Source organism: Mesoplodon bidens (assembly GCF_964165515.1).
Source record: "Mesoplodon bidens genome assembly, chromosome: 3".
Taxonomy (NCBI): Eukaryota; Metazoa; Chordata; class Mammalia; order Artiodactyla; family Ziphiidae; genus Mesoplodon; species Mesoplodon bidens.
This window is the reverse complement of record NC_138178.1, coordinates 51960991-51985526: the sequence shown is the minus strand read 5'-3', so window position 1 is coordinate 51985526 and position 24536 is coordinate 51960991. Positions and strand designations below refer to the sequence as shown.

Genomic DNA, 24536 nt, shown 5'->3' with positions numbered 1-24536 from the left:
ATAATCTTTCATCATTTCTTTTTCTTCTTTTAGGACTTACACATATTATTGAAACCCGAAAAGTTCTTGATTTAAGGATAAATCTGAAGCCCTCATATCTAATAGTTCCACAGACAGGTTTCCACCATGAAAAGTCAGATCTTCTCATCTTAGATTTTGGTACATTTCAGGTAGGTGTATATGCATTTCTGTCTGCCCATTTTTGCTCAGTTTAGTAGCTAACTGTCTGACAGTATGCTGTTTTTCCCTCAGAGTTCACTTAAACTAAACCTAGACTTATTTCTTGTTAGCATTTTGTCAAGCCTAGCTTAGATTGTGTAGTTTGTATGTATCTTACCGCTATTAAAAAAAAAAAACTAACATTTTCTGAAATGGTGGATGATTTGACATTGAGGACTGGCTTACTGCTGTCTTTTTCTAATTAGAGAGAAGCACCCCTAGTTTTCAAGCACTCCTAGGTTTCCAGAATCTAATTACATAGTTTTCTTTGTTAATTTATATGTCTTGAGAATAGAAAATTATACAGATATGAATATATGTTTGTTAAATCACTGACATCAACGAAATAGGGTATGAGAACTCTAAGGGTTTGGGTGTTGAACCTCCTAGAAATCCAATCTTCTGAGAAAAAGTGAAGATTTCAAAAAATGTAGTCCTGAATTGATCCTTGTTTCCTTTAGGAAGAGGGAAAAGCAAGTCAAGATTGGAGCTGAATTCTAATGGCCTAATTATTCTAGTTATATAGTGGGGAGAGGAAGGAATAAAACTTTCTGTTTCATGGTGAAGAGTTTAGGATAGCTGGTAGGGAAGCTTGAGCCACAAGTGGTGACAACTCCTGAGAGTCAGGAAGAGTCGCATGTCTAGACGGGTTATTTGAGATAGACAGCTGTGTAACTCATCTTGTCATTAATTTAAATGTGCTGAGCACCTGTTACCCAAACGTAATAGAGATGTATGCTGAAATGGTATATTCCTAATAAAATATTTGCTAATAATTATTAGAAAATTAAGCAAAATATGAATTCACTAAAGGCAATGTTTTAATTTTATTTAGGCTTTAAGAAAACACAACTAAAGTATGTTGATATAAAAATTTTTCTGTTAAAAAAATTGAAAGTTTTTCTCCATTTCAGCTTAACAGTAAAGATCAAGGTTTGCAGAAAACTAGTAATTCATCTCTGGAAGAAATAATGGATAAGGCATATGACAAGTTTGATGTGGAAATAAAAAGTGTGCAACTACTCTTTGCAAGAGCAGGTAAACTGTTGCTCAGTTTTCAGGATCTTGAAATTATGTTGAGTAGTGTTGGTAAATAGATATGCATGTTTACATGTATATCAACCCTGATAACATTTTGAGCCCATATACTGTTGGTCACTTAAGAGAACCAAATAGGAGCCCATCAGTGAAAATCTTTGTTACAATTACAAAGAGAGATGTGGCTATTCATCTTAGGGTACTTAGTACCATTTGAATCTAAGTCCAGTCACTGCCTGTTTTTTTTTAAAGTGACATAAAGATGCCCAGAATACAGAATAGAAGTTTCAGTTGGCTCATGTTCCTCTGTCCCGGTGTGTTTGGGATGTCTCAATGTTGTTTTCCCTTGCTGCCTTTATTTTTAAATATTTTACTATTAGCCTAGTCTTTATGTGAGTAGTAGTATGTTTTTTACTTTTGTAGATACCTGAGAAGTATGGATATAGCCTTTAAACCCTAAAAGTAGTGAATTTAATTATTTTCCAAAAGCTTTGGTGGTTTCTACTGCTTAAATGAAGATTGTTGGTTCTCTGTATTTCTTTAGTTTCTAGAAGCAATAATAAGTATTTGCAAAATATCCTTGAGTATATCACTCTGTGGTAGGTCACTGGAGGAAACAACATAGTTTCTGTGTGCAGAGTGTATAGTATAGTGGGAGTGATGAGGTTTATTAAAATGTAAATATATAAGGCTCTACGTAGTTTTATAGATTGAGCCTATTAATTCCTTGAAGAGAAGTACCTATACAGACCATTAAAGCTGCCTTTTCTTTTGTATGTACTTAATAATAATTGTTTGAATTATAAGCAATAAAAGATATTCATTCATTGCCATCAGTTAAGATCTGTGTAGAGTTCTTTCAGTCATTGGAAGTCTGTCTTTGGAACCTTCTTATTTGGAAGAAAAGTGACTGTTACACTTTTTTGTCATAAAATCTTGCTTGATAAAACTCATTTTTGCTTTAGAATTATTGCATTTAGGACCCCCAGAAACCTCTTTTTTTCTTATCTTTTTTTCCCTGTTTTTTCCTTTTTTCACTGCAACCCCCCAACCTTGATCTCTAATTCTGGAATCAAGGCAGTAAATTCTTAGGTTTTTTTCCCTGTTTGCTTTAAAATGTAAGATGTTATTAGAAAACGTTCTTCAAATAAATGTTTAGAATTATTTTTATATCATAGTCTTTGACTTTTGTCAATCTGTGTTAAAAAATATAGGTCATTTAGCTTGTATGTTGAAAGAAGTAAAAGTCATCATTGAATATATTTGTTAATTATTTTCTAATAGGTTACTTTTCCATAGAACATCTGATAATCTAAAACTAATTAATAAATAAAAACTAATCATTTAATTGAAAAAAATTTTTTAAGATGAAAACTGGAAAAAGTGTCGATTTCAGCATCCATCAACTATGCATATATTGCAACCCATGGATATTCATGTTGAGTTGGCCAAGGCAATGGTGGAAAAAGACATTAGAATGGCTAGGTAATGTATGCGTTTCCTTTATATTATAAAATCAACAAGGTGAAATATATCTGCATCAGTTACTGAATTTTAAGAAAGCAAAGCTAGATTTCTGAAGGACAGAAAAAAATAATGATTATCTTACAGCAGAAATACATTTTTAAGGAAATGTTTATTTGAATTATATATCACCTCTCTTATTTCAGAAGTACTTGGGCTTTTACGTTTTGTGAAAGTTGGTTATCCCTGTTTTTGAATGGATTGAATTCAAGGTTCAATATTGAAATATAAAATCTTCAAAAAGTATAGGCTCTTTTGATTATGGAACCATATAAAATCTTGAGAATAATCTAACGGAATGGAAAGTAGAAACTGAATTTTGAATTTAAGTAGATAATTTTGAAATTATCTGCTGCCTTCTTAAAAACAGCTTTGTTGAAGTATTGTTGACATTTAATATGCTATGTTTGTTTAAAGTGTACATTTTGATAAGTTTTGACATAAGTATTTATCTATGAAACCATCACCACAGTCAATTAATGAACACATCCATCATCTTCAAAAGTCCTTGTGTCCTGTTGTATTCTCTCCCTCACATCCCTACTGCTAACTCCTCTCCCCTCAATCCCCAGGCAACATTGGTCTTCTTTCTGACACTAAAGGTTTGTTAGAGTTTTCTAGAATTTTATATAAATAAAATCATAGAGTTGTAATTCTTTTTTTTTTTACTTCTTTCATTCAGTATAATTGATTTGAGATTTATTTGTATGTGTATCTTTAGTTCTTTGATACTCTTTATCAGTTGGAGGTTAAACCAACCATGCATTACTAGATAAACCTCTTTTAGTAGTAATGTATTATTCTTTTAAAATGTTGGACTTGGCTTGCTAAAATTTTGTTATGAGGTTTTAAAACCTTACATTTCTGTTTATGAGGGATATTGATCTGTGCTTTTATTTTCTTGTTTTGGCATCAGTGTATCAGGCTTCATAGAGGGAAGTTGTATAGAATTGGTATTTTTTTCTCTTATATGTTTGGTAGAATTGGCCCGTGAAGCCACCTGGGCCTGGAGTTTTATTTTTGGGGGGAGGGTTTTTAACTACAAATTAAGTTTCTTTAACTTAAATTCAATTTCTTTAATAGATATAGGGCTGTTCAGATTATCTGTTTTTTTGAGTGATCTTTGATAGCTTGCATTGCAATGAAAAAGTTTGTCTTTCATGTCTTAGTTGTTGAGTTTATTGTTTTAAAATTGTTTATAATATTTCCATCTTACCTTTTTAATACCTGGAGAATTTGTAGTGTTGCTGTTTCTCTCACTCTTGATATTAGTAACTTGTGCCTTTTCTCTTTTTTTTTCTGATCAGTCTGGTTAGAGGTTTATCAATTTTGTTGGTCTTCTGAAAGAATCAGCTTTTGGTTTCAAATATTTTCTCTATTGTATTTGTTTTTTATTTCGTTGATTTCCACCCTCACATACAGTATTGCTTTTTTGTTTTGCTTACTTTGGGTTTCATTTGTTTTACTCTCCTAGTTTCTTAAGATGGAAGCTGAGACCATTCAATTGAGACCTTTCTTCTTTTCTAATACAGGCATTTAGTGCTTTAAATTTCCCTCGAAATGCTGCTTAACTGTACCCTACACATTTTGAAACTCTTCATTCAGTAGACTGGGTATTTGTATGACTTTAGTCATTTGTTTCCCATCTTTCAACTTTCCTTTGTTGACTGATGTCCAGTGTCTTTGAAACAGTTCTTTCACATATTTTGTCCATTTTTTTAGTTATTTTAGTTGGGAGGGTTTATCTAGTCCCTCTATTTGGGATGATATTAGTTTTATGCAATGTTTCAGAAATAATAAAGAAGCATCTCACATTTTTACAGCGCTTTTCAATTTACAGAGTACTTTCACAGAAAGTTCAATCCTTTGAGGTAGGAACAGCTAACTGGCCTCTTTTGAACATTAGTGGTTGCATTATACAGAAAAATCATTCTTCGTTTAGTAGTTAGGCATCTGTCAACTTGAGATGTTCACAGCTTAGTTAGGAAGTCAAAGATAAACAACCTGAAAGAGCTTTATGAGCAGCAGATAGCTACCACAAAGTTATTAGGACAAGCAAACCCAGGCAGTTAGGTGTAATAGGGAAGCAGAAAAGCACGTGCTGAAAAGTAAGCACCTGATGAAAGCACAACAGTGATTCAGCAGTGAGTAAAACAGATACCCTTCTCATGGAGCTTATATTTTAACCAGAGGAGACATAAAATAAACAAGTATACATATGCTATGTCAGATGCTGATAAATGCTATGAAAGGAAATAATGGGAGGTGAGGGGATAGAGAATGATGGGGTAGATACTCTTTGATGTTTAGAATGAGAAATCTTTGATACCAGGAAATGTTCTGTATAGTGTTTTAGGTTTTAAAACATTGATAGTTTGTATTTGAAAATATCTTCCTAAAAATTAGTTAACTTAAGTTTTGGCTGCTTAAGAAGGATACAGAACTTGGCTTACATAGAGCTTCCCATTCCCTGACAATGGTGAGACATTAATGTAATTAGATTAAAACATATCCAAAGTAACTTTGACCCCAGAATGTAGTCTCTTGTCCATTCCCTTCCCCACCTCCATAGTATAGAGAAGCTGGACCTTGAAACCTTATAGTTGAATTAATTATGTTTTTAGATTTAAAGTATCTGGAGGGCTTCCTCTGATGCACGTGAGAATTTCTGATCAGAAGATGAAAGACATGCTACATTTGATTAACAATATACCCTTGCCACAGAAATCATCTGCACAGTCTCCAGAGAGACAGGTAAATGGAGATAATAAAAATGCTAAATATCTTTATATTTGTATATATGGTGATTTTTTCCCATCTTTTTGTGAGCTGTTTTGTTTTTCAATATTGTTTAGGGCCAGTTTCATTTATTTGGTACATTTTTGAGGTTTAATGTGGTTGATTCTGTACAGAACTGCATATGGCATTGAATAAATAAAGACTGTAGCCTATTTTCGTTTTGGAGTGGTGGTAGAAAGTCTGTTATAGGGAATAATGGAAAGAAAGATACATAAAGGAAAGGAAAAATGTTTTTCAAATTTAGGAAATGTGTTTTAAATAAAGCTAAATATAGAAATCTTCTTTAAAATGTTGCAATTATATGTTAGACTTAAAAGTTCTAGATCACTTTACTTGGAATTGATCTTTACCACATGAATGTTGGACTTCCATTTACTTTGAAATGAAATTTGAGAGCCAACTAATGTCGATACCATTTTCGAGGAACCTGTCAAAAAGATGTATAATTAATATTGTAATAGACAGCAACTGAATGCCACACAATGACAGGTAGACTTACCTACTAGAGTTTTACATGGCTCTGCCCTTGTAAATGCAGGTGGTGGTCTTAATAATAAGTGAACTCCAGCCAGCCATTAGTTGACTGCATAACGTTCTTTGTTGGAATATTTGTGTGCTGTGTATGTGTCTTTCCATCTCTCTCTATCCTCTGTTACTTTTTCAGTATTTCTCTCATTTATGTACATTTAATCCTGCTAAATTAGTACGTTTAGAAAACTTTTTATATTATTTTCTAGGTATCCTCAATTCCTATTACACCAGCTAGGACAAAAGGCCTACTTGGTACGCCACTGTTGCTAGATGGAGTGGAATCAGGTGAGGAAGGTAAAATGTTCTTTATTAAACCAAACCTAGAGATAAACTTTTCAGAAAATAAAGGAATTGTGAAAGTGTTATAGTAATTTACTGGCTTTATTTCCAGTTGTGCTCCTAACCAACAGTGAGACTTCGAGTCATTTATTTTTATTTAAGGCCAAGTTTCTTTGTTTGAATAAAAGTATTTTTGTGATTGACAGTGTTTAAGATTCTAAATAAGCTGCTTTTTTTCCCCCGATCTCTACTTGATTCTTTACTCTATCTCTGGTCTAACTGATCTTTTTTGATTTTGAACTAGAATGTAAACTTTATGAGGACAAGGATAATGTCTGTCCTGGCCACCCTGGTGTCCTTAGTGGCTGGTACAGATGGATATGTGATACATGATACCCAGTAAATATTTTATTGATAATTGAATGAATAAACTAAAGTGAAAAACAATCAGAAGTGTTGAAGAAGAAAATAGAAGGGCTGTTTGATTTTATATATGATTATCCCAATGCCAGGTTGAGTCACTCTGTGAGACTTAGAAAGAAGCTATATTCTGATTCTGAATATGAAGGTTATGTCTAATAAATGAATTTTACTTTTGAGAGATTTCAGTTTGAGTGTTTTATGCAGTTTTCGATGGACATTCTCTCAAGTCAATTGTCTTCTTCTTTTAGAGTCTGATGATGAGTATTTTGATGCTGAGGATGGAGACACACAGACTGGTAAAAGTATGAAAGAGTCAGACATAAAAAAGGTTGCTGAGGCCCCAAATGAGGAGCTCATTAATCTTCTACTGAAGTTTGAAGTTAAAGAGGTATATGTATTTGTTTTGTCCATAAACAAATATATTCTTGTTACTGCTGTCCTTATAAACTGTCTCATGCTAGACCCAAACATTAAGTATATTTAAAATGTGGTACTCGGTCTTCCCTACTGCTCCCCCCCGCCCCACACATACTTCTAAGAAAATGAAATGTTGTTTTGTAAAAACTGATGTAAGTGTGATCTGTGGTATATCTGATCTATTCTGGAAAAGCTCAAGACTCTTAGTTAGGATTTTCTTTTCTGTAGAAAATTTCTGTGACATATTTACTTTAATATTTTTCAGCTTTTAAGCCAAATAATATAGTTTATTGTCGTGTTTATAATTTAGAAAAATGTAAGCAACCTAAATTTGCAACATGGCTTTTACAGTTATTGAAAATCTGGTAGTAATAAAAGAAAACATCGACATCGAGAGATGGTCACCGCATATCTTTATTTGGGGAAAAAAAAAGCGATTACAATTCCAAGGATATTATGATTCCATTTAGAAAATAAACACATACACACACTTTTTTTAAATAAATGACAGTCTTCATCTCTGTGTGGTGGGATTATAGTTTTTCATTCCTGCGTGTTTGCTTTTATATATATTAAAATTTTTTTAAATAAATATTCATTGCTTTGAAATAAAACACAAAAGGTATAAAAAGGAGGTATTTCTTATTGACTGCTTTATATCTAAGTATTATTGGTATTTGTTTAAAGAAAGATATGTTCTCCATGTTTAGACTTCTTTGACTTCTCTCCTTCTCTCATATTCCCATCTAACATATCAGAAAACCCCTTGACTTTACCTTCAAAATGTATTCAAATGATTGCTCTTCCCTTCCACAGCTATTGCACTGTCCACATCACCATCATATCTTGATTGGACTATTGCAGTAGCCTCCTGTCTCTCTGCTTCCATCATGTACTCTGTTCTCCACACAGTAGCTAGAGTGATACTACTTTTAATCTTTTCTTAAAAAAGTATTTATCTTTTTGACTGCGTTGGGTCTTAGTTGTGGTACGTGGGATCTTTTGTTGTGGCACGCAGGCTTCTCTGTAGTTGAGGCGTGCAGGTTTTCTCTTTCTCGATGAGGCATGTGGGCTTAGTTGCCCCATGCCACGTGGGATTTCAGTTCCCCGACCAGGGATCGAACTGCGTGCCTTGCATTGGAAGGCAGACTCTTCACCACTGGACCACCAGGGAAGTCCCTAGAGTGATTGTTTTAAGGGAAAGTCAGTTCATGCCATTGCTTTGCTCATATCCCTACACAGGCTTCCCATCTCACTCACAGTAAAGAGCTAAATTCTTCCCATGGCCTACAAGGCCTTACATGGTCTACAGGTCACACCATGTGACTTCTTTGGCTTCATCTGCTGTTCTCTTCTTCCTTGCTCATTTTGCTCCAGCCATATTTCATTTATTCCTTCCATAAATGTTTATCAAGTGTCGTCATGCACCAGGCATTATTTTAGATACTAGAGCTACAGCAGTAAGCAGAGTTCCTCCTCATGGAGCTTACACTTGCCTTTTGTTCTTTCTTGTATATACCAAAACATATTCTTTGTGCTTGCTGCTTCCTTTGCCTGGAGAACTCTTTTCTTGCATGACTTGCTTCTTTACTTCCTTTAGAAATGCCATCTTATTGGAAAGGCCTGAGCACGCAACACAAAATAGCAACCTTTGCTTTTCCCCATCCTCCCTAGAATGTAAGCTTCTTGAAGACAAGGACTTTGTCTGTCCTGGTCATTTTGATGTTCTTAGTGGCTGGCACACCCTCATACATGGAAGATGATGCTCAATAAATATTTTATTGAATACTGAATGAATGAACTAAAGTCATAAACAATCAAAATCATCTAAGAAAAAATAGTAGTGCTGTTAGAAATATTTTTCCCAATTTGACCTTTTTTTGCCATGCTGAAGTTTTAAATATTTCCGTGGTGAAATCTATCTAATTTTTTCTTTATATTCTAGTTTTAGTGTGTGTTTAGAAAATGATCCTCCATTACAAAAATATTTACCCATGATTTTATTTATTGTTTTATGATTGGAATGCTTTCATTTAAATCATTGATTTATTTGAAATTTATTTTTGTATATCAATTCAGTACTGAATATCTTACTGTACTGTTTTATTGTTTCTAGTTTTCAGTTGACGCTCCTGATTTTTCTTAGGTATATGATTATATCACTGCTAATAGTATTAGTTTTTGCTTTTTTTTCAGCATTTATATTTTTCCAGTTACTGTGGCTGGCTTATAGCTTTTCCCAAAATGTGATAGTTCAAAACAACTATTTTATCTTGCTAACAGTTTTGTGGGTTAGGAATTCTGGAAGGGCCCAGCTTAGTAATTTTTGCATGTAATCTTTCACATGCTTTCAGTCACATTTGACTAGAGTAGCAGTGACCTGAACTCTCAGTGGGCCTCATGGCTCACTCATGAGGCTGGCAGTTGATACTGGATGTTGGCTGGGACCTTGGCTAGGACTGTTGACCACAGTACCAACTCACAGCCTCCTGACCATGGCAGCTTCAGGGTAGTTGAACTTTTTACATGGCAACTAGCTTCCCCCAGAATGAGAAATCCCAGGTGGAAGTTTCATGGCCTTTTTTTGTGGTATGAGGGCCTCTCACTGCTGTGGCCTCTCTTGTTGCGGAGCACAGGCTCCGGACGCACAGGCTCAGCGGCCATGGCTCACGGGCCCAGCCACTCCGCGGCATGTGGCATGTGGGATCTTCCTGGACCGGGGCACGAACCCGTGTTCCCTGCATCGGCAGGCGGACTCTCAACCACTGCGCCACCAGGGAAGCCCGGTACTCTGTTGATTGAAGCAGTCACAACCCTGCCCAAATTCTGCGGGGGTTGGGCAAAGACCTCCATCTCTTGACCTCCATCAAAGAACTTGCATGTTTTAAAAATGGCAACATATATGTTTTATTTTTCATTGGCTAAATATACTGGCTATCATTTCTACAGTAAATTTGAATAGTAGTGTAATAGTAAATGTCATTGTTGTACTTTTTGACATTAATGGAGATGATTCTTATATCACCAGACATGACTTTTAGTTTGGAGATAAAGGTTTTAAAAAACCATATTCAGGAAGAATTCATACATGCCTATTTTTACTAAATTAAAAAAGTAAATCAATAAGGATATAAAATTTCATCATGATTTTTAGATAGATGTAGTTATATTCTCAATAATAGAATTTAAGATAACTTCCAATCATGGTAAGTAACTTGATGGTAATAGAAGAGTATGAGCAAAATTTCTACTATGGTCATGACTGTATATATGAAGAAGGATTTTGTATTTTTAAGTATGATTCAAAGTACTTATCTGCCTTTCATTGGCTGTCCTGATTGTTTTAGGTGATTTTGGAATTTACCAAACAACAGAAGGAAGAGGATACAATTCTAGTGTTTAATGTTACTCAGTTAGGAACAGAGGCTACAATGAGAACATTTGATTTAACTGCAGTAACTTACTTAAAGAAAATCAGCTTGGATTACCATGAAATTCAAGGTAATAGCCATAAAATTAGAAATAATAGACAGTAACAGATTTAGTATCACTTTTGAGTATCTGAAACACATTCATTTATATAGTAATAATTATAATAAATAATAGCTAGCAGTGTTCTAAGCATTTTATATATAATAACTCATTTAATCCTTGTAACAATGCTATAAGATAGGCAATGCTATTATCTCCAGTTTACACAAGAGGAAACAAAGTCATAAATTGGTTATATAATTTACCCAAGGTCACACTGCTAGTTAGTTAGTGGCTGAACCATGATTAAAACCCTAGAAATCTGGCCCTAGGGTCTGTATTCTTAACTACTATGATCTACTCAGAGAGTCCATATAAATCCCCTTTTTATAGGGAGTATTATTCCCATTTTACAAACAAAGGAAGGTTAAATAAAAAGAGATTAAGTGAGTTACTCAAGATCATGCATCTTATGAATAGCAAAACCTAGAATTTATCTCTGGTCTTATAATATTGAAGTTCTTGTTCTTTTTGATTCAATAGTGTTCATATATCAGAAGCAGCATCAGGTTATGAAAATGAAAATGGTGGGACATAAAATTAATTCTTTCAGAAGCTTTTATGGTTTATGCATTTCAGTGTACATCTTGTATACTCATTGGATGAAGAATGAAGGAATGGGTGAATCTACAGTAATTAAGGTTACCTAATATTTGCCTAGTATTTTAGTCAAATATAAAGACCTATTTTTTTGTTATTTTTTAAATAGCTCTAACTAAAATTAACCTTAGCTTAGAAGAAAAATGCTTTGTGTTAGTAAGTTCCTATAAGTACTGTGGAGAGGTGGAGTTTACATTACTGTCTTAAGGGGAAAAATACAAATAATAAATTTTCTAGGCTATTTTTTCCTTTAGAGAAGGTTATTTCAGTGGAAAATTCTGAGATATCTCAGAAACAGGAGTTATAAAACTGCAAATAATACAAGATGGGTAAAAGAGTGGATAAATCACTTCTCCCTCCATGGCTTCTGGAGGTAGTTCCTTGGGACATGTACATGAGGATATAGAGGACATCTGGTGGTACCTGTTGTTTTTAAATTTAAAGAAATTTAACAATTCTCCTCCCTTCAAAAAACTATTTCCTCTTTTGTGTAAGCCTTCTCTTAGTCTAAACAAAGGAAAATTATTTAAATTTCTTTAATATGAATGAAATTTTAGAGCTCAACAGAATACTACATGTTTTTCTAGTTCAACCTCATTGTTATGTAATTGAGAAAACTGAAGTTAAATAGCTTTTGGTAAAGGTAGAGATGAATTAGAATTCATATTTCCTGATTCTTAACACCCATAGTCTTCTACAGCCTTATGAATGCACATATGGTCTTAAAAATATCTAGAGAAGTTTTGATTACTTTTGAACGCAGATGTAAGATCAAAGAAAATAAATACAGTATGTATGTTTTTAAGTAAGTTGGATGTCAGAGGTAAGGTAAGGATTTGGATTGGCTTATTTCTTTACCAGTGATGACCTTAATAACCATGAAAATATGTGCATATAGTCTTTTAAAGCTTAATTAATAAAATTTTTTAAGAAGAAAAGGACATGTTGAAAATTCCAAATGTAAAAAAGAGCAATTTATTTGAAACACTTTTTTTTCTTTTTCTTTAATCTAGGGTCCAAAAAGAAGCCCCTTCACTTGATTAGCTCTTCTGACAAACCTGGATTAGATCTCTTAAAAGCGGAGTACATTAAGGTAAGGGTCATAGAATGTTTATATATTTATTGTATACTCTAAACTATCCTCTGGAAGGAAAAAGATGACAGTAGGTTATTAAAGGCTCTTGTGTATCATAGGTTTGAATCATAGGGATATCTACTGTTTCTCTTTCCATTTGCACACCTTTCTCTTTCACTCAAGTAAGGACTAGGATTTTACAAAGTCACACTTCTTGTCCACAAAGATGGAAGCCTGGGGTGAAGTAGGTCCTACTACTATCTTCTGGGGCACATTCACCTACCTACATTCATTGTATGTGTAGGTGGTATTTGGCTAAGTATCCTACATCAAAAGGGATAAAGTCAAATTGAATCTGGTTCAGAAGAGAATTGCTAGGATTCGGAAGGACTCAAAAATATATTATATGAAGAATGTTGAAGAATGTTATATGAACTGATGGTATTCAGCTTCATTCAAGATTAGTTGATTTATTTAATTATTCAATAACTGTTGAACGTCTTTTGCAGGTTGTGTTAGGATACAGAGATGAAAAATATTCTCTGTTCTCAAGGAATTTATAAACCAGTAGGGAGATAGGTAAACAACAATTAAAATATAATGTGTTTTATGGACGCCAAGGGGGGAAAGTGGCGGGGGGGGTGGTGGTGTGATGAATTGGGAGATTGTGATTGGCATGTATACACTGATGTGTATAAAATGGATAAGTAATAAGAACCTGCTGTATAAAAAACAAAATAAAATTCAAAAAAATATATAATGTGTTTGATTCTTTAATAAGGAGGAACACAAAGCATTATGGGAGCAGGGAGGCAGGGATATTGATCTAGCCAGAAGGCTTCTCACAGCAGGTAAAACTTTGAATTTACTGTGTATCTTCCCAAGGGACATAATTTGAACCAATTGGTTATTATGATAGGAGATAGATTTTTAAAAATATGTATTTATTTATTGATTGATTATTTATTTATTTTATTTTTTTTTGGCTACACCGGGTCTTAGTTGTGGCACGCAGGATCTTCATTCATTTCGGCATGTGGGATCTTTAGTTACGGCATGCATGTGGGATCTAGTTGCCCAATCAGGCATTGAACCCGGGCCCCCTGCATTGGGAGCCCGGAGTCTTGCCCACTGGACCACCAGGGAAATCCCAGGAGACAGATTTTTGATTCAGTGTGAAGACCTCATTAAATCAGACTTCTCTAAAGTTTGGATTTCTAAGAAAATTAGGTTTCTTTCACTGGAGATATCCTAAAATAGACTTGCTGAAGACTTTCTAAAGGTATTTAAACATTAGGTGATAGATGGGCTAGACTACCTTTAAACCTTCTAACCCTCAGAGTTTATCATTCTGATCCCTAGCTGCAGTTTCCCAAAAGTGAATGATGCCATGCTCTCCTCTGTTTGAAGAGGAGGACAAGTTTTTACTCTTATGATAAATAAATGGATTTGGATATAACTTTATAATAATGATAATAAAATTAAATATATAATGTATTTAAAAATAGTTATAACTGAATATAAATAAAGTAAAGATTATAAGTAAATGATTCATTTACTTTGGTCTTAATTCCTTCTTTAGAACTGTTTTTTTCTTTCTTTTTTTTTTTTAGGCTGATAAGAATGGACCCAGTTTTCAAACTAGTTTTGAAAAAACTGAACAAACACTTAAGGTAAGAAATTCTGTTAAAAGAATAGATCCTGTTGGAAAATAACCTACTCTGGAAGTCTTCAGTATCCTTTGAGGAACCATTAAAAGTTATAAATTAGCCTCATAAATGTCTACCATGCTCTGTGTTTATGATTCAGGATAATAATACTGTTATTTAACTCATTGTATCGCATCCTAATTATTTCTAAAGGAGGGAATGCTGTAGATGAGGGAACTTTGATTTACAAAGAACCAACAGGATTCTGAACAAACCAAACTAGATACTGTCTTTTAATGCAGGGCTCAGAAAGTATGTGAAATACAAGGAGAGATGTTGAGTACTTCTGGAGCTATACTAAGGTACTCAAGTAGAGGAAGAAGTGGCAAAATGTAATTTTAGGATACAGTAAAAAGAAAATGAGAGAAATGAGTTTCAGATTATACTCTTGAGAGATAGGAAAATCTGTTGAATATTGAATCTTCCTTTTAATAATTTTTATATCCACTTAGTGTCTTGAAGCAATGAAAAGAAGTCCTTTTGTATAAAAAGTGATTTTTTTAAAATTTCAATTTGCTATTAGAAAATCATGTATTCTTTAAAGCAATTTGTGTTGCTATTTTAGGTTTCTGGAGTTACTGTTTTTAAAAATATAATATTTTCTCCTATAAGCTATATATTCTTTTTTTTAAATGATAGGACCATAATTGTGGTTTAGAAGATTATTTAGTGACTGAGAACTCACTCTTAATTGCATATTTTATATTTAAATCTCATGAATGTCACATTTGAAATCTTTTTAACATCTTTATTAGAGTATAATTGCTTTACAGTGTTGTGTTAGTTTCTGCTGTATAACAGAGGGAATCAGCTGTATGCATACATATATCCCCATATCCCCATACCTTATGGGGATTCCCTTGTATGTTATTTGTTGCTTTTCCCTTGCTGCTTTTAATATTTTTTCTTTGTATTTAATTTTTGATAGTTGGATTAATATATGTCTCAGCGTGTTTCTCTTTGGGTATATCCTGTATGGTACTCAATATGCTTCCTGGACTTGACTGACTAATTCCTCTCCCATGTTAAGGAAGTTTTCGACTACAATCTCTTCAAATATTTTCTTAGACCCTTCCTTTATCTCTTCTTTTTCTGAGACCCCTATAATTCGAATGTTGGTGCGTTTAATGTTGTCCCGGAGGTCTCTGAGACTGTCCTCAATTCTTTTCATTCTTTTTTCTTTATTCTGCTCCCTGGCAGTTATTTCCACCATTTTATCTTCCAGCTCACTTTATCTGTTCTTCTGCCTCAGTTATTCTTTTATTGATTCCTTCTAGAGTATTTTTAATTTCAGTAATTGTGTTGTTCGTCATTGTTTGTTTGCTCTTTAGTTCTTCTAGATCCTTGTTAAATGTTTCTTGTATTTTCTCCATTCTGTTTCCGAGATTTTGGATCATCTTTACTATCATTACTCTGAATTCTTTCTCAGGTAGGTTGCCTATTTCGTCTTCATTTATTTGGTCTTTCGTTTCATTTTTTTTTTTTTTTTGATGGGTGGTGCTCTATTCCTGTCTTACTGGTTGTTTGGCCTGAGACGTCCAGCACTGGAGTTCGCAGGCAGTTGGGTAGAGCTGGGTCTCAGTGCTGAGATGAGGACTCTGGGAGGCCTCACTCCGACTGATATTCCCTGGGGTCTGAGGTTCTCTGTTAGGCCAGCGGTTTGGACTCGGAGCTCCCACCACAGGATCTCAGGCCTGACCTCCAGCCTGGGAACCAAGATCCCGCAAGCTTTTTCTTCGTCCTTTGTGCTTAGTGTAGATGCACTTGCTCATAGGGTGCTGCGTGCAGAGGCCTCACACCCAGCCCTTCACACCAGAGTTCCTAGTGCGAACCGGCTTCTGCTCACACTGTAGCTTCAACGGCCATTTGCAGAGCCATGTGCAGAGCCTGAAATCATTTCTTAACACAGTGGTAATACATGGTGATTCTGGAGTTTCATGTTCTAACTTATATGTTTTATATAATCATAATAATAGTCATTGAAGATTCAAAAAAGTGATATATATATTGAATATTGGAATGGCCATGACAGGCAGGTTGTAGGCTCTATGGTAATTAGGATTGGGAAATGGAGTAATTAGGTTACCTTGATACTCAAATGAACCCCCAAAATGTGTAAGTATAATTTACTCTCCATATATTCCCTGTTTAAGGACTGTGAGTTGTGAGTCTTCGTCTCTTCTCTCTTCCTTTTAAGTGGTGTACGGCAGTGATGCAAGCCTCGTTAGGAGCCTTTTGCATACATCATGCAGACTACTGGTATAATTGGCCTGGGAACTAATTTTCTTTTTAAAATATTTCTAGGTGGCTTTTTCATCTTTAAACCTGTTGCTGCATACACAAGCTCTTCTCTCTTCTCTTAATTACCTGACAACCATTATTCCATCAGATGGCCAAAACATGGGTGATACCAAGGAAGTACAAGTTTCTACTGAAAAGCAACAAAAAACTTCAGCTCTGCAGAAAAGTATGAAAAACACTGTTTTGTTTCTTGTTAGTAAGGGTTTTAGAATTGTAGAGCTAAATGGGGAATCTTAGAGACCATCTGGTTAGTCATGTACATACCATTTTGCCTACCTTTGTTCTTTCCTTCAAACTGAGTCATACGTGGGTGCCTGATATGTAAGATAAATGTAATTAATACTGTTGTTTAAAAAAAAAATGTTTTTTGGGCTTCCCTGGTGGCGCAGTGGTTGAGAGTCCGCCTGCCGATGCAGGGGACGCAGGTTCATGCCCCAGTCTGGGAGGATCCCACGTGCTGCAGAGCGGCTGGGCCCGTGAGCCATGGCCGCTGAGCCTGTGCATCCGGAGCCTGTGCTCCGCAACGGGAGAGACCACAGCAGTGAGAGGCCCGCGTACCGCAAAAAAAAAAAAGTTTTTGTTCTTATTCTGGTGGTGATGGGGGATGCCTTTATATGGGTATTAGGGGAAGAAGACCTGTATTTATTCTGAGCTCTTCCTCCTCTCAGTGGCTCCTGAAAGGACTCCATAGAGGGTTAATCTTCCCTAACATTTTACAGATAAGGAAGTCAAGACCCAGAGACATGAGGGCCAGGGTGCAGGGATAGCTTCGAATTGGATAAGAGCCCAGCTTTTGGATCAGAAAGAACTCAGTTCAAATCCTGACTCTGCTACTTAAACTATGGGACCATAGGCATGTTATTTAATATTCAGTAACTTCCTTGAGTTTCAGTGTCATTATCTTTATGTATTTTAAGGTTTTTTTTGCTTTTACATTATCAAAGTAGTACATCTCACTATTAAAAATGCAAACTATATATAAAGAATATATAAAGCAAAAAAAAGTATTTGAAATACTTAAGAATTTGAGAGTTTTAAAATTATTTTAAGCAGAACCATGGTTCACTTGATATAGGGAAGAAACCTTAATAGAGTGTATACTACTAGAATCCACTATGATAGAATTGCTTTGTTTATATGCAGTGATTGTATCCTCTAAGGAGAGTGACATTATTCACTTCAGGCTGTTTGCCATGTTGAATGCTTTCTGTGTTATTGTTTGTGATGAGAAGAACAGTATTGCTGAAATCAAGATTCAAGGTAAAAGTTCTCATGATATTAAAAATTGTTTAAAAGATAAGCTTTTTTTTGTTTTTGTTTTTTGCAATGCTAAAGTATATATAAAATGGAAGGCTCTGAGCTGTGAAAACTGGATTATTTTATTTTATGACATAATTGGATTGCATGTTTTCTTAACTCTTTGAGAGTTGAACCACACATACTGGTGTTTTGGACCCTTCTGAGAGTTGTCTCAGAGGTGAAAGGAATACTAATGTCAATGTAGAGATGCTGTTGAGGAGCTAAGTGTCAACCCAGAATTCAGTTTAAGGTCTGTGAATACACTTTATCTTGGTACAAATGCAAAGCAACCTTATCATGAAGAACAAATCCTATGAGCCCATTATGTTCTTTTAGGCAAAATCTGCTAAAATGAATGTAGCTTTTTTCTCTGACTCTATCTTTACCAGCTCATTGTGATCTGGTAAAGGTAAAGAATATGTTTAATACAATTCTTGAAGAACTTAAAACCCAGAAAGCTAGGGTTTTTCTTTGTTCTTTCTAAACTGGCAGTGCATCTACTAGTCTGAATTTGATTCATGAAACTCTTACAGTCTCTATGTAAATGACTGGATATAAGGTGTAAAGAATTTACTAAAATCCTAAGATAATCTATTTGCACTAGATGTAGTTTTTTCACAAGGTTGAAAATTCAGATAATTATTTTTTAATGAGTTTATAGGTTTCATTGTTCATAAAACTAAAAATATCTAATATTGCACTTATTTATCAATTGTGAGTTCAAACATTGCTAAATTTATAAAAAATATCACCTACAGAATAAAGTTATGCAATGGAAGAAAAATCTTCAGATCTTATTATGGTATCTATAGAAATTATAATAATATAATTTTTTTACAGGACTTGATTCTTCCCTTTCTCTTCAGTCAAGAAAACAGTCACTATTTGCCAGATTGGAAAATATTATTGTCACAAATGTTGATCCTAAGACAGTTCATAAAAAAGTAGGTGATAGTAAATCATTAATATTTTTTGATGATTGAACGTGAGATTTTATTTTTAAATATATTTTATTTTTTAAAATACTAATGAAATATATTTTGATAGAAAAATGTTTCTGTAATGATTATAAACCCTTTTAAATCGGGATTTTATTTTGTCATTGTCCATTGGATGGAGTGCATTCAAATCTCTGCTTTTCAGGCTGTGTCAATAATGGGAAATGAAGTCTTTCATTTTAACTTGGATTTGTATCCAGATGCTACTGAGGGGGATTCCTATACTGACATGTCCAAAGTGGATGGTGTGGTGTCACTGAACGTTGGCTGTATTCAGATTGTCTATCTCCATAAATTCCTCGTGTCACTTCTGGTAAAATCACTATTTATATATAGATTTTTTGACTTAGAAATACTTAAAATAAGTCTGATAATTATGATTGCAAATCTTAAAACTTTGAATGTTAGGTTGTGCATTGATTTGATTATTGATGGTATTTTATGGATTAATGTAGAGGTCAAAACCTCTCTTTAACAGTTGGAATCTGAATCATATAATGATTTTTGTCTAGCATTGTCTAGAACTGGAATTATTTTTGCTGGAATATAATGAATCCAAATTCTCAAGTGCAAAAACTATTAAAACTGTTTTCTTCTCTGTTCCTCAGCCATATAAGTCTAATTATAATTAGCCCTTGTCAGGTAGCTCATAAATATGGATGGATAATCAGTAATTCTTTCCTAACTAGAAAGATAGGACTAAATTGAAAGTTATTTATTGGAAAAAAATTGGCACATAAATAAAAAGAAGATGGTGTTAGAAATGATGTGCTTGTCCTCCTTTTTGAATTGCTCCTTTTATTTTGTGTCCACAGAACTTCCTGAACAATTTCCAGACAGCCAAAGAGGCTCTGAGTGCTGCCACTGCTCAGGCTGCAGAAAAGGCTGCCACAAGTGTGAAAGATTTTGCCCAGAGGAGCTTTCGTGTTTCTATCAATATTGATTTAAAAGCACCAGTTATAGTCATCCCACAGTCTTCCATTTCCACCAGTGCAGTAGTGGTAGATCTTGGGTTAATCAGAGTTCAGAATCAGTTCAGTCTGGTATCTGGTGAAGACTACTCAGACCCTCCAGTAATTGATAGAATGGATGTGCAGCTAACAAAGCTTAAGCTTTCTAGGTATACTCTTTCAGTAATTATGTATTGATATTTAAGTATTATTTAATATCGTCTATGAAATTTTATGACTATTGAAATTCATGCTCAACATACTTCTGTTGCATAGAACTGTTTTTTTTTTTTGCAGTATGTGGGCCTCTCACTGTTGTAGCCTCTCTCGTTGCGGAGCACAGGCTCCGGACGCACAGGCTCAGCGGCCACGGCTCACGGGCCCAGCCGCTCTGCGGCATGTGGGATCCTCCCAGACTGGGGCACGAACCCGTGTCCCCTGCATCGGCAGGCGGACTCTCAACCACTGCACCCAGGGAAGCCCCAGAACTGTTTTTTTTTTTTTTTTAATATTTATTCATTTATTTATTTATAGCTGTGTTGGGTCTTCGTTTCTGTGCGAGGGCTTTCTCCAGTTGCGGCAAGTGAGGGCCACTCTTCATCGCGGTGCGCGGGGCCTCTCACTATCGCGGCCTCTCTTGTTGCGGAGCACAGGCTCCAGACACGCAGGCTCAGTAATTGTGGCTCACGGGCCTACTTGCTCCGCGGCATGTGGGGTCTTCCCAGACCAGGGCTCGAACCCGTGTCCCCTGCATCGGCAGGCGGATTCTCAACCACTGCGCCACCCGAAGGGAAGCCCCCAGAACTGTTTTTGAATCAACTTTTTATTTTGAAAAATCTCAAGCCTACAGACAAATTGCAAAAATAGTACCTATAATTTTTCAAATAGATTCACCAATTATTTATATTTGCTTTAACTCTGTATATATGTATTATCATTTAAAATATTTAAAATTTTTAAATTTTATTTTTATTCAGGTGTGACTGACATGTTAGTTTCAGGTATACTACATAATGATTTGATAGTCGTGTGTATTGCTAAATGGTCACCATAGTAAGTCTAGTTAACATCCATCACCACACATATTTACAGAAAATTTTTTTCTTGTTATGAGAACTTTTAAGATATATGCTCTTAGCAACTTTCAAATATACAGTACAGTGTTACTAACTATAGTCACCATCCTATATGTTACATCCCCAAGATTTATTTTATAATTGGAAATTAAAACATTTATTGCTAAACCATTTGAGAATAGATATCTTAACCATTTGCCCCAAAGTACTTTAACATGTGTCTCCTAAGAACAAGGACATTAATCCTCTTACATAATAACCACAATTATCAAATTCTGGAAATTTAACATTGATATAATCTATTATCTAATATGCATTCAATATTCAGATTTTACCAGTTATTCCAAGAATTTTCCCCTCAATCCAGGATAACATGTGGCATTTAATTGTATCCTATATTAGTGAGGGAGATTTCTGTACTGATAGACATTTATTCTGGGATAGTTCTTCAGCCTTTCTTTGTTTTTCATGATGATGACAGTTTTGAAGAGTTCAGTCTAGTTGTTTCATAGAATGACTCTCAGTTTAGTTTTGTCTGAGTGATTTCTCATGATTTAATTGAGCTTATACATTTTTGGCAGGAATGCTGTGTAAGTAATGATGTATCTCTAGGGCTCACACCCGAGGACATTTGAAAGTGTGTATGTTCATTTTAAAATCATTTTCTACCCCGTCCAAGGAGATTTAATTATCTTAAATACAAAAGGAATGATTATAAAACAAGTCCAGAAAAGAATCCTGGTTGAAGAGCTTTATAAACTTAGAAATAGCTTACTTTTCATCTTGCCATTTTTTTCTCTAATCTCTGTACCAGCACACATATCAGTCCTTGAACAACTGTATTGATGATTTCCCCCATAGCTTCAAAAATATCAGTTTCTTTAAAAAATTTACTCAGGTTGTCATCTATCTTCTGTTTAAAGAAAAAAGTTTTCTTAAAGGCATTTAATTGTATATCATATACAGTTGACCCTTCAACAGCACGGGTTTGAACTGCATGGGTCTGCTTATGCGCAGATATTTTTTTCTAGTGGTAAATAACACAGTATTTTACAACCTGTGCTTGTTTAGAACTGTGGTTATGGAGGAACCACATATACAGAGGAACCGGAATATGAAGGGCAAACTATAAGTTACCTGATTGCATGGAGGGGTTGTCACCCTAGTCTCCCGTGTTGTTCAAGGGACAGCTGTGTTTTAATCTGTCCATGCTAGTATATTGTAGATTAAATTAATTATAGACCAAGTTTAGAAAACACTAAAACAGTTTTGTTTCAAATCAATGTTTAGAGCAGCAACTTTGGGCTTCGTGTTTTTTTAATGATATGTTACATTTACCCCTATGTTTATACATATATATCAATTATATTTTTCATTAGGACAGTGATCCAGCCAGGCATCTCCCATCCTGATATTCAGCTGTTGCATCCAATTAATTTGGAGTTTTCTGTAAATCGGAATCTAGCTGCATCTTGGTACCACAAGGTGCCTGTTGTGGAAATTAAAGGTCATCTTGAGTCAATGAATGTGAGTATATGAGTGAAAAAAACTTTTTTCTTTTAAATTATTTTTAAATTTTATTTAGTTTTGGCTGCACTGGGTCTTCATTGCTGCGTGCGGGCATTCTCTAGTTGCGGCACGTGGGCTTCTCATTGTGGTGGCTTCTCTTGTAGTGGAGCATGGGCTCTAGGCCTGCAGGCTTCAGTAGTTGTGGCACACGTGCTCAGTAGTTGTGGCTCACAGGCTCTAGAGCACAGGCTCAGTAGTTGTGGCGCGCGGGCTTAGTTGCTCCGTGGCATGTGGGATCTTCCCGGACCAGGGCTCGAACTCGTGTGCCCTGCATTGGCATGCGGATTCTTAACCACTGTGCCACCAGGGAAGTCCCAGAAAAAAAATTTCTTATTGAAAGTTCAGACTCTGAAGACTTTCTCATTATAAATCTAAATGAAATGTGGAATTTTTACTGATTGTTGTAAGGAAAATTTCAGTGTGATATTGTCCAACAGGATCTTTATTAATTTTAGTAGAATTTAATCTTCAGTTAAATGTTACTTAGCTTTTAAATTTGTTATGTGTACACGTTAGCAGAGATCTGTTTGTAAATTATTTATTAGTGTATTATAATTATAGCTCATTCTATATATTATATACATACCCTTTTATTTTAGGGATATCTGAGTACCCCTCAGATAATTAGAGCATTGAGTGAAATGCCTATTTTTCATATTGAAGGTGGCCTTTTTATTACATTGAAATTGTTATTGTTTAAAAAGTAGAATTTATGTGTGTTCTGAAAGTCACTTATTTAAAAAAGTGATCTGATTTCTTTAATAATTATTAACTTTCACTAAGGGTCATCATATTGGTTAAGTAGATGAAACTAATATTGACTTGTAAGTCACATTGTTTTTCTCCAAACACTGTCTCATATTTGAAAATAAAATTTTTAACATGAAATAAGTAGTGAAATACTTGAGTGTACAGTGATTATATAATTTTTTAGTCAATGTTAAGAGTATCCTGTCCTTAGTGTTTTGTTACTAAGGATTTGTTTTCCATATTAAAATTGTTTCATTTTAAAATGAAATATCTTTTTCTTTTCTTGGAACATCATATTTCACAGGTTAATCTAAATCAAGAAGATCTTAATCTTTTATTTAGAATACTAGCAGAAAATCTTGGTGAGGCTACTGAAGACTTGAATAAAGTGAAACCAAGAGTGCAAGAGACAGGTAAGAAGTTGACAGTAGGTGGTATAATAAATGTTTTTTTACAATTTTGTAGGGGAGACAAACAATAAAAATGAAGTAAACAAACATATATTTACAAATTGTGATTTGTATTACCAAGAAAACAAATAAGATGCTATTGAATAAAACCATAGTTTGCTTTTAAGTTGAGTAAAGTCAGTTATTTCTAAGTTGCATGAGTTAGGAGGAGGCCATAAAGAAGGGTTTCAGATCAATGGTGAATTCCTGGAAAAAATTTTGAACTTTCATGTATAGAGAAAAAAACATTTTAAGTTGGCACTAGGCTATGTAGCATACTTGATCTGACTTTTATTTTTTAATTTTTTTAAAAATAAAAAAAAAATTTTTTTTGCCGTACTGTGAGGCATGCAGGATCTTAGTTCCTTGACCAGGGATCGAACCCATGCCCCCTGCAGTGGAAGTGTGGACTCCTAACCACTGGACTGCCAGGGAAATCCCTTGATCTGATTTTTAGCTGTACAAAGTGAAGTGGTTGATAAATTACCACTGAACAAAGATACTGAAAAAATTGTACAGCAGTAAAAATGCAAATAGTATTTAAATTATTAGATACAGTGGCCCTTAAAGGCAAAGTAACTACCAGACTTATTTTTTAAGCTGTTTTATATGTACACATATACACATACACAGTGTATCTTGGTGTTCATTCCATATCTATATATATGCTGTGTATAGATCTGACTCATTCTTTCTAATGGCTGCTTGGTATTAAATTCTGTTGAAGTATCATAATTTAGTTAGCAAATCCCTATTGATGGACATTTCAGGTGGTTTTCAGTCTTTCACTCTTACTATGTTGCATTAAATATCCTTGTACATACACTTTTTTACAAGTGCATGTTTATCTGTAGGGGAAATGCAGGACTGCTGGGTTAAAGGTATTTAGTTTTTATTAAATTAAAATAATAATTGAATTCAATCAATACATTTAATAAAATTAATTTTATTAACATTTTGACAGATTTGCCAGTTGACTCCCATAGAACTTATACTCAT

General features: G+C 34.5%; 1 protein-coding gene across 2 annotated transcripts in view; it reads left to right on the top strand.

Moving 5' to 3' along the window:
* VPS13C (vacuolar protein sorting 13 homolog C) overlaps positions 1–24536 on the top strand; it is a 181591-nt gene that overhangs the window by 72746 nt on the left and 84309 nt on the right. Inside the window, exons 20-35 of one of the 2 annotated variants that reach the window (XM_081228757.1) lie at positions 34–170; positions 1134–1257; positions 2625–2742; positions 5406–5535; positions 6318–6405; positions 7062–7201; positions 10578–10731; positions 12375–12454; positions 14050–14109; positions 16450–16612; positions 17590–17706; positions 18586–18689; positions 18889–19056; positions 19559–19863; positions 22149–22296; positions 23393–23501. In XM_081228757.1, coding sequence (XP_081084883.1) covers positions 34–170; positions 1134–1257; positions 2625–2742; positions 5406–5535; positions 6318–6405; positions 7062–7201; positions 10578–10731; positions 12375–12454; positions 14050–14109; positions 16450–16612; positions 17590–17706; positions 18586–18689; positions 18889–19056; positions 19559–19863; positions 22149–22296; positions 23393–23501 — 2145 coding nt within the window. The remainder of the gene's footprint in view (positions 1–33; positions 171–1133; positions 1258–2624; positions 2743–5405; positions 5536–6317; positions 6406–7061; positions 7202–10577; positions 10732–12374; positions 12455–14049; positions 14110–16449; positions 16613–17589; positions 17707–18585; positions 18690–18888; positions 19057–19558; positions 19864–22148; positions 22297–23392; positions 23502–24536) is intronic. The other variant, XM_081228756.1, reaches the window with a different exon arrangement.